This window comes from Apiospora aurea (genome assembly GCF_038362705.1).
Source record: "Apiospora aurea strain CBS 24483 chromosome Unknown utg000001l_segment0_segment0, whole genome shotgun sequence".
NCBI classification, from domain to species: Eukaryota; Fungi; Ascomycota; class Sordariomycetes; order Amphisphaeriales; family Apiosporaceae; genus Apiospora; species Apiospora aurea.
The window spans coordinates 7,761,235-7,772,251 of record NW_027117388.1 but is presented as its reverse complement, the minus strand read 5'-3'; the positions used below and the strand labels follow the sequence as shown (position 1 = coordinate 7,772,251).

At 56.0% G+C, this 11,017-nt stretch overlaps 1 protein-coding gene across 1 annotated transcript; it reads right to left on the bottom strand.

The window, feature by feature from the left end:
• Positions 1–5,299: 5,299 nt before the first annotated feature.
• PG986_002391 (uncharacterized protein) lies at positions 5,300–9,538 on the bottom strand (the record flags this gene model as incomplete). Its single annotated transcript, XM_066838613.1, has 1 exon — positions 5,300–9,538. One exon carries the CDS (start codon positions 9,536–9,538, stop codon positions 5,300–5,302), a length of 4,239 nt encoding a protein of 1,412 aa, XP_066707506.1.
• Positions 9,539–11,017: the final 1,479 nt, after the last annotated feature.

The following is an 11,017-nucleotide window of genomic DNA, read 5'->3' as shown; positions in this document are numbered from 1 at the left end:
CCTAACCCTAACCCTAACCCTAACCCTAACCCTAACCCTAACCCTAACCCTAACCCTAACCCTAACCCTAACCCTAACCCTAACCCTAACCCTAACCCTAACCCTAACCCTAACCCTAACCCTAACCTTATCGTTGTCGTTATTATTAATTGTCTCCGACGGACCAGCTTCGCAAAACCGACGGGTTTTACTATTTTATAAAACCTATTTCGTTTCCGACGGGCCAGCTTCGCAAACCGACGGGTTGTCGTCGTCGTTATTATCGTCTCCAACGGGCCAGCTTCGCAAACCGACGGGTTGTCGTTGTCGTTATTATTAATTGTCTCCGACGGACCAGCTTCGCAAAACCGACGGGTCCCACCACCCTATATAAAATATTTCGTCTCCGACGGGCCAGCTCCGCAAACCGACGGGTTGTCGTCGTCGTTATTATCGTCTCCAACGGGCCAGCTTCGCAAACCAACGGGTTGTCGTCGTTATCATTATCGCCTCTAACGGGTTAGCTTCGCAAAACCAACGGGTTTTACTACTTTATAAAAACTATTCTATTTCCGACGGGCCAGCTTCGTAAACTAACGGGTTATCGTTGTCGTTATTATTAATTGTCTCCGACGGACCAGCTTCGCAAAACCGACGGGTCCCACCACCCTATATAAAATATTTCGTCTCCGACGGGCCAGCTCCGCAAACCGACGGGTTGTCGTCGTCGTTATTATCGTCTCCAACGGGCCAGCTTCGCAAACCAACGGGTTGTCGTCGTTATTATCCTTTCCGACGGGCCAGCTCCGCAAATTGCAGGGCCCCACCACCCTATAAAACTACCCTAAGTAGGGCGGGGCCGCGACCGGCCAATCCGGCCGCGCTGTCCTACGTGAAGCCGTCCTACGGGAACGGGCCCGTGCGCGACGCGAACCCTACGCCAACCGGGCGGAATAGGGCCTAGGGAGTCACCGGGCTCTCCTCCTTCATTTAGAGCAACACTCCTCTCATCACCACGCATCTCCGTCTTCCTACCGTATACAGGACCTTGCGCTCGAATCGCATCGTGAACCTGTACACAGCTCTCCTGCCGAGGTAGCCTAGGTAAAGTTACAACTACCTTCGCCTTTTACATAAGCTTTATCCAATAGACTTTAAGCTTAATGGAGCCTTCGCCAAAATAATTTCATGTACCACACAAACTCATAAACTTCGGTAGGGAACTGTCGTAGCCCTCAATCCGCTTTTTACGCAATTGGCACCACGATCACCACGCCTTTTCTATCCTATTTAATACTCTACTCGCAATACCCACTGCGTTTTACATTGTTAAGAGGTAAGTTAGTTCTTATAGTTCGTTTCTATCGCCACTACCACCACGGCCAGGACCACCACGGCCAGGACCACCACGGCCAGGACCACCACGGCCACCTTAACATTTATATATCACCACACTTAGGTACCTGGATTGTAGGAATGTAATGCTGACCGAGTTTTAGATGTATTATTCAGTTTCGCAACTTTAGCCGACGTTTATTCTCTATTTATAGCTAGGACCACCACCACTAGGACCACCACGGCTAATATTAACGAGCTTACAGCCCGAGTCCGTGGAACAGACAACTCCGGACAGAATAACACCACTTATGTTTATTTAAGAATTAAATTAACACAATTAAGACCACCATAAAATACTTAAACTACTATATAGCTACCCTATAGCTACACTAAAGCGATTAAGACCACCACGGCTAGGGCTATTAATCCGCTCCTTACGCAATTGGCACCACGATCACCACGCCTTTTCTGTCCTATTTAATACTCCACTCGCAATACCCATTGCGTTTTATATTATTGAGAGGTAAGTTAGTTCTCATGGTTCGTTTCCACCACCAGGACTACCACTACCAGGACCACTATAAAATACTAGAGCTACCCTGTAGCTACCCTGTAGCTACCCTGGAGCAACTAAAACAACCACGGCCAAGGCCACTACGGCCAAGGCCACCACGGCCAGGACCACCACGGCCAGGACTACAAAAAGGTCAACATCCACGAGCTTACAACACGAGTCCGCGGAACAGACAACTCCGGACAGAATGACACCACTCATATTTGTCTAAGAATTAAATTAACACAATTAGGACCACTATAAAATACTAAAGCTACTTTGTAGCTACCCTGTAGCTACCCTAGAGCAACTAAAACCACCACGGCCAAGACTACCACCACCAGGACCACCACCACCACGATCACCACGCCCTTTCTATCCCATTCGATACTCCACTCGTAACACCCACTGCGTTTTACATTATTGAGAGGTAAGTTAGTTCTTATAGTTCGTTTTTATCGCCACTTCTTCCCATTACCACTAATGCCCGTCTATCTACTATCCACCTTAACATCCACATATCACCACACTTAGGTACCTGGATTACAAGAATGCAATGCTAACCGAGTTTTAGATATATTATTTAGTTTCGTAACTTTAGCCGACGTTTATTCTCCATTTACAGCCAGGACCACCACGGCCAGGACCACCACGGCCAGGACCACCACGGCCAGGGCCACCAAGGCCAGGACCACCAGCACCAGGACTACAAAAAGGCCAACATTAACGAGCTTACAGCCCGAGTCCGTGGAACAGACAACTCCGGACAGAATGACACCACTCATGTTTGTCTAAGAATTAAATTAACACAATTAAGACCACCATAAAAAACTAAAGCTACCCTGTAATTACCCTGTAACTACCCTGTAACTACTTTGAAATCTCCCGCACGCCGCACTACCCTTCTTTTACCGGTAAAGAGAACAAGAGTTACTCGAGTCACGAACGTCGAACGGAGCAACTCCTTTAATGTTCGCTTCCCTCATGGGATATTTGGACATAGTCGAGCTTTTTATATAGCTACCTTAAAATAATTAGGGCCACCACGGCTAAGACTACCACGGCCAGGACTACCACGACTAGGACCACCACGACCAGGACCACCACGACCAGGACCACCACGGCCAACATTAACGAGCTTACAGCCCGAGTCCGTGGAACAGACAACTCCGGACAGAATGACACCACTCATGTTTGTCTAAGAATTAAATTAACACAATTAAGACCACCATAAAAAACTAAAGCTACCCTGTAATTACCCTGTAACTACCCTGTAACTACTTTGAAATCTCCCGCACGCCGCACTACCCTTCTTTTACCGGTAAAGAGAACAAGAGTTACTCGAGTCACGAACGTCGAACGGAGCAACTCCTTTAATGTTCGCTTCCCTCATGGGATATTTGGACATAGTCGAGCTTTTTATATAGCTACCTTAAAATAATTAGGGCCACCACGGCTAAGACTACCACGGCCAGGACTACCACGACTAGGACCACCACGACCAGGACCACCACGACCAGGACCACCACGGCCAACATTAACGAGCTTACAGCCCGAGTCCGTGGAACAGACAACTCCGGACAGAATGACACCACTCATGTTTGTCTAAGAATTAAATTAACACAATTAAGACCACCATAAAAAACTAAAGCTACCCTGTAATTACCCTGTAACTACCCTGTAACTACTTTGAAATCTCCCGCACGCCGCACTACCCTTCTTTTACCGGTAAAGAGAACAAGAGTTACTCGAGTCACGAACGTCGAACGGAGCAACTCCTTTAATGCTCGCTTCCCTCATAGGATATCTAGACATAGTCGAGCTTCTTATATAGTTACCCTAAAATAATTAGGGCCACCACGGCCAAAACCACCACGGCCAGGACTACCACGACTAGGACTACCACGACTAAGACCACCACCGCCAGGACCACCACCACCAAGACCACCACCACCAGGACCACCACCACCAGGACCACCACGGCCGAGACCACCACGGCCAACATCAACGAGCTTACAGCCCGAGTCCGTGGAACAGACAACTCCGGACAGAATGACACCACTCATGTTTATCTAAAAATGAAATTAACACAATTAGGACCACCATAAAATATTAAAGCTACCTTGTAGCTACCCTTTAGTTACCCTGTAGCTACCCTAGAGCAACTAAAACCACCACCACCAGGACCACCAGGACTAACACCACCAGGACCACCAGGACCAGGACCACCAGGACCAGGACCACCATCACCACCAGGACCAGGACCGCAAAAAGGCCAACATCAACAACATGAAAGCCGTAGATTTCACTCTCGACAACGAGTTAACAAAGTCGATACGAGAAGAATACATCGAACCGGGCTAAGATAAAAAAGAAACTCAACTAGAACCATTAAGAATAAGACCACCATAAAAGATTTAAGCTACCCTGTAGCTACCCTGTACCTACCCTGGAACAACCAGGACCACCACGGCCAGGACCACCGCGCCGTTTTAAACCCAAAGGCCGACTCAAACCCGTATTCCAAGATCCATCGTTAGAAAGGATATCGCCCTCGAGCGAACGTTAAACGGAGCAACGGCATAAAAATCGTAGATTTTATATAACTAGGACTACTAGGACCAGGACTACTATAAAATATCAGAGCTACCCTATAGCTACCCTAGAGCTACCTTGGAACAATTAGGACCACCACCACCAGGACCACCACCACCAGGACCACCACGGCCGAGACCACGACGGCTAACATCAACGAGCTTATAGCCCGAGTCCGTGGAACAGACAACTCCGGACAGAATGACACCACTTATGTTTATCTAAGAATTAAATTAACACAATTAGGACCACCATAAAATACTAAAGCTACCTTATAGCTACCCTGTAGCTACCCTGTACCTACCTTGGAGCTACCCTGTACCTACCCTGGAACAACCAGGACCAGGACCACCAGGACCACCAGGACCACCACGGCTAGGACCAGGATTAAGACCGCAAAAAAGCTAACATCAACGACATAAAAGCTCTAGATTTCGCTCTCAACAACGAGTACACAAGGTTAATACGAAAGCAATTCATCGAACCGGGCTAAGAAAAAAATAAAACTCGAAAAATAAAGGCTAAAAACACGACAATATAATCGCTCGCCACGTCGCGAAAGCGTTCGTAGCAACTACCCCGTCTACCCGCCGCGTTCGGCAAAGCCACCCGGTATACGCTTCGTCGCTCGCGTCTATATCGAACGCTTCTCGTACCAGCCTCTGTAGCGACTGGCTCGTCCCGACGAGCATCGCTACCGGGAGCACCGTGTCGATCCACGGACACCCGCCCCCGGCCACCCCTTCGCCCTCCGCTCCTGTACACCACGCCTGCGGTAGCCCACAGCGGTAACAGCAGCTATACTCGCCGAATCGCAGCTTCTCTCGCCACGCGCTATACGCGGCCGCCGGGATCGTACGGCACGACGTAAATGCGTGCGAGATTTTTTTTAAGCTCGGCCGGCCGTCCTCGTTGTTGCCACTTTATAAAACAGACCGGGCATTTCCCTCCCCGTACCTCGTCTAGCCAACGTTGTAATACCCGGTCGGCCTCGTACTTCTGCCGGTACCACCGCTGGAGCCGGCCCTCACTTAGACTTAGGCCCGGGCCCTGACCCGGACCCTGTCCTTGACGTTCGCAACGGTCGCACGCGTCTCCTCGAACCCCCGCGCAGTCTAGGCCCTGCCCGTCGAGAAACGTCCCCAGCCCTACCCGCCGGCAGTCAACGCTCTGTACGAACCACGTCATCGCCTGCCGGTTGAGCTGCTCGACGTCGCTGCTCTGCGGGGCTTGCCACGCCGCCCGCCCGTCCCAAACGACGACCGAATCGACCGTCTCGCCCTCCCGCCGCCCGCCCCGGCCCGTTTGCTGCGCGAAGTCGACTAGCCCGTACGGTAGCCCCGCGTGTACCACCGCCACGATCCCCTGGACGTCGACCCCCGTCCCTAGCCCTGTCGTAGCCGCGATCCAGTGGTTGTCGGCCTTCCTTTGTATCCACGCCTCGAGCCGCGCCTGCCGCGTTGCCTCGTCCACGCCGCTGTGGTAAAACGCGCAGCCGACCTTGTCCGCTAACGCCTCACACGCTTGCTGGGTTCGGCAGTATATCACCCCCTTTTCGTCGTCCCGCCAGCGGCGCTGTAGCCGGATCACGGTACGTACTACCTCGTCCTCGACCGCCGTCGGGCCCGGCGTAACCGTCGTAACGCGGTATCGGATGTTCCGCTTCGTCGTCGGCGCCCGTACGATCGCGGCCTCCTCAGCTAGCATCGCCTGCCGGAACGCGCGTTCGAGCCGCACCGGCAGCGTCGCCGTGAGCAGCACCACGGGGCAGTCGAACCGGTGGAGCTCCCGGAGCTCTTCGAGCCGCGGCCGGTACGCGGCGTCCATCAGCACGGTATGGCACTCGTCGACGAAAATACGCCGAAGCAGCCGCCTCGCGCGTAAGCTGTCCGCGTACGCGAGAAACTCGCTGCTCGTCGCGACGTCGGCGCTTACGACGACGAGCCGCGCGACCCGGGCTTGTTCGTCGCGCCCTTCGACCTCGGCCGGCTGCCAATGTAAGCAGTCTAGCCCGGCGTCCGTTGCGCGCCGCACGAGGTCGTTAATCAGCGCGGTAAACGGGACGACGACGAGACTTACCCCCGCGTGCATAGCGGGTACCGCCGGCAACAAAAATAGTACGCTCTTGCCCGCACCGGTAGGGAGCACAACGATTAACACGGCGTTTCCTTTTAGCGCTAGCACCCGACGAGCCGCGTCTTCCTGCTCCGCCGACCGCCAACGCGCCCCGTTGCCTAGTAGCGTTTTAAGCGCGCCGTCGGCTTTTTGTTGCCGCCGTTCGGCCGCGGGGTCGGGCGTAGGTTCGGACCGCTTCGCCGCCGGCGTCGTGGCCGTAATAGGATCTTCGTCCGCTTGCTCGTGCGTGCTGCGACGTCGCTTTTTCGGGGCTTCCTCGCCGTGGCCGCCGTGAGAATCGACGCCGTTCTTGCCGTGAAAATCGACGCCGTTATTGCCGTGTTCGAGGTAGCGGTGCCAGAGCCGGCTGATTTCGCGGAAGTTCGCTACCATCTGCGGCTGGAGCTGGTTCGGGAACCGGACGTCGACGGCGTAGTGCTGCCGCGCTACCGCGCTGCCGTGCGTGGCCTGCAGATCCCATACCGATTCGAACCGCGCCCCTTTGCGTGCCTCCCCCGTGGCCGCGTCCTCGACCGTCGCCCCGTCGCCGCCCCGGTCGTCGTCGCCGGCGAGATCGACCTCGAGCTGCCGCACGACGAGCCCGCGGACCGTCCGCCCCAGCTCGATCGCCACGTGCCGGTAATCGGCCACCGACAGCTCGACCCCCACGTGCTGGCCCGTCACGCGCACGAGCTGCTTGCTGAGCTCGGCCGTCTGCCACGCCCCCACCCGCCCGTCCCTCCAGAGTAGCGGGGCGAGCGCCGGCGCCGCCCCCTGCACGCCGGGTTGCGTCTCCACGAACCGCTCGAACGGGAGCAGCCAGACGACGTACGCGACCATCATCTTGCCGAGGCGCGCCGGCAGAAACCGCGCCACCTTCCGGCCGATGCCCCGGATCGCCTTGTTCTTATCGCGGTCCGTCACGAGCATAACTTCCCCGTCGAGTACGAAGACGTTCCGGAGCAGCTGCTGCGTATCGCCGTGCCGCAGCGTCATGATCTCCGGGCCGCGGCCGGGCTGTCCGCCCCAAACGTGCGTGTTCACGAGGTGGGCGCGCCGGAAGGCCTGGAGCCGGCCGAGCCACTCCCGTACCGGTCCGTTCCGCCACCGCCGTCGCTTGCCGTCCCACAACGCCGCGCGCGCGAGCTCGGCCAGCCGCGCGTGGCCCGGCCGCAGCCAGCGGTTCGCCTCGTGCGTCGCAAACGACCGGCCGGCCCCTTCGAACATCACGGTATCGACGACGCGTGCGAGATCCAGCGAGGCCGCCAGCGCGCCCCAGCCGCCGAAGCAAAGCTCGCCCAACAGCGCCTCGGCCTCGTCGACGACGGCGCACGCCCCCTGCCGGAACGCCCCGAGCCGGATCCGCTGGCCGAAGTAGTACAAGATCTCCTTCTCCGGCCCCGTTTCCCACCGCACCGCCGACGTCCCGCCCTCCTGCCGGCGGAACCCTTTCCCGTACGCCATCCAGCGCACGATCGTGCTGACCGGCGTGTGCGAGCCGTCCGCGAGCCACGCCCGGTGCTCCTGCTTAAAGTGCTCGACGGCGTCGACGTCAACCGCCTCGGCGTCGTCCGGCTGGCCTTCGAACGCCGCCTCGAGCAGCAACACCCGCCCGCACCAGAGCAGCCCCGCGAGCTGGTTCGTGTAGTTCTTCGCCGCCCGCCACGCCCGCCGCTCGACGTCGATCCCGAGTACGGCGGCGAAGTGCAGCAGCGGGCTCTCGAAAATCCGGCCCCCGAGTTTCTGCTGAAGCGAGTAAACGCAGAACTGGAAAACGGCGCGGCCCAACAGCCCCCGCGCGTCCCGGCCTTCGCCGTCGGCGGCGTCGTCTTCCTCCTCCTTCTCCTCTTCCTCCTCGAGCGCGTCGACGACGTCGGCCAACGCGTCCCACTGCCGGTCCGCGAATCGGACCCCCCGCTGCGCCTCCGCCTCTTGGCGCCCGAGCCCGTGCGCCCGCACGCAGTAGCAGAGATAACGCTGCCAGTACCCCCGGTACCGGGTCATCGTGTCGGCGTGTTCCTTCGCGCGGAACGGCCGGCCCGCCGGCTTGCTCGGGTCGATGCTCTCGAGCCAGCGAAGCGTCTCGTGCGGGACCCACGCCACCCGCTCGAGCGACCGCGCCACCTCGCCGTCGAACGCGCCCGCGAGCCGCGCCAGCCGCGCCTGCTCCGCCCGCGCGCCGCGGTCGCGTAGTTTCGCCCGAACCGCCCGCGAAACCGGGCCAGCGCTCGCCTCGTACAGCGCCACGAGGTCCTTCCCGGCTAGGTGCCGCGCCCAGCCCATCTCGCGCACCCAGACCGAGTCGCCGTCGAGTCCCGCGGGCGCTTCGGCGACACGGCGTTGCGCCGCTTCCTCGGCGGCTAGCTGCGTGCTGTACGCCGCGAGCATTTGCTCCCAGCCGTCGCCCGGTTCGCCGCTGCCTTCGCCGTCCTGTTTCTCTTCGTCGTCGTCGTCGTTATCGTCGTCGTCGTCGTCGTCGTCGGCGGCGACAATCCAATACCGCGCGTGCCGCCCCGGCGTATACGACTGCAGCGTGACCCGCGTCCAGCCGGGACTCGTACGCCCGTCCGCCGCGTCGGCGTGCGGCGCCTTTCGGGCGTGGTGCCGCATGTTGTTGTAGTTTACCGTCCGGTACGCGCACCCATCCCGCGCGCACGCGTAGCCGGCGAGCCGCGCGAGCCCTTCGACCGCCGCGCCCCCGTCCGCTGGGAGCGCGACCGTCGCGGGATCGCGCGCGCCGCCCTCGACCGACCCGCATCGCGCCAGCACCCGCTGGAGCCGCGCGCCCGTGAACCGGTGCCGGTTGCGGAAGTGCGCCGCCGCCGCGCCCACGCCCACGCCGCACAAGAGGCAGAGCACGACCCCTCGGGGCCGGTCGAAGGCGACCGCCGCCTGCGCGCCGTCGTCGTCGTCGTCGTCGTCGTCGTCGTTACTGTTGTCTCCATTCGGGGTCGCCATGTCGTTTTTTTCTTTTTTTTTTTTTTTCTGGCTTTGTTCTTGTTGTCGTTGTTTTGTTTTTGTTTTTTGTTTTTTTTTCTTTCCCAATGAACCAAGCCGAAGAAAAAGAACCACACCAGCTCGACCACGCCGCCCCAACCCCAACCCCACGTGGGCCCCCCGGGGGCGTGCGCGCGCGCCAATCGACGCGCGCCGTCCTACGTGAAGCCGTCCTACGGGAACGGGCCCGTGCGCGACGCTTACCCTACGCCAAATGGGCATACGTTCACGAAGAACGGCCGGTGGAATAGGGCCTAGGGCCTAGGGGCGCGCTCGTTTTATATAGTGCCACTAAATCTTTTTTTTTTAAATATCGCGCCTAGCTTATTTCGCGTATTTAAATCGAGTCGCCGTCGAAACCCGCCGGGCTTTTAATTACGTATTACGCCGCTTTTTTATCGGCCGTTAATTATATATTATACGCCGTAAATATTTACCTTTAATTATCGTTTTATTCGCCGCTATTTTCGCTTTTTTATTTTTTTTCGTTATCGTCGTCGTTATCGTTATCGTTATTCGCTACGATTTAGTACCGCGTATATCGCCCCGGCATATATAACTATAAAATAACGCGTTTTTAGCCGGCTTTAATATATACCGTCGCCGTCGCGTAATAAATTATATTTTTATAGTTTATTATCCGGTATCGGTACCCCGCCGAGACGTACGCGTAACCGGGAAGTTTCGCGAACCCTTTAATTACGGTACCCCCGTTAGCTAAGCGTTTAATCGTTACGAAATAATATACGCCGTTTTTAATTAATTAATACTACGCGAATACTCGTTAAAGCCGTTCGTTTATAAATTAATACCGGTTACGAAAATACGCGGCCGCCGCGTTTACGTTAACGCGGTATAATACGTAAAACGCGACTTTTTAAGGCCGATTAAATATAACGATAGTTTTAAAATCGTTATATACGGTAACGGTTATTATAATCGCTTAAAAACAAACCGAGAAAGTTTAAATATATTTTAATATTAAAATAATTAAAATAACTAGGAATAAAAAAATAATAAAATTTTAAGTACGTGCTTTATTATTTACGATAATAACTCGACGAAATATAAAAAAACCTTTAATAACCGCGATTTTATATAATTTTAAATAACCTTTAATAATTTTAAATAACCTTAAATAAAATAAAGCCGCGTAGCGGATTAATTCGGTCGCGTTATTATACGTAACGCGGTCCTACGGGAACGGGCCCGTGCGCGACGTTAATCCTACGCTAAACGGCCGGTTATTCTTCGTAAACAACGGGCGAAATAGCGCCTAAAAAACGGCGCGGCCGAGCATCCCTCCTCGTACGTCCCGATCCTCGTCCTCTTCGGCCTCCTCGTCCTCCTCTTCGTCGAGCGCCGCGACCACGCCGGCGAGCGCGTCCCACTACCGATCGATAAACTAGATTCCGCGCTACGCCTCCGCTTCGTCGCGTC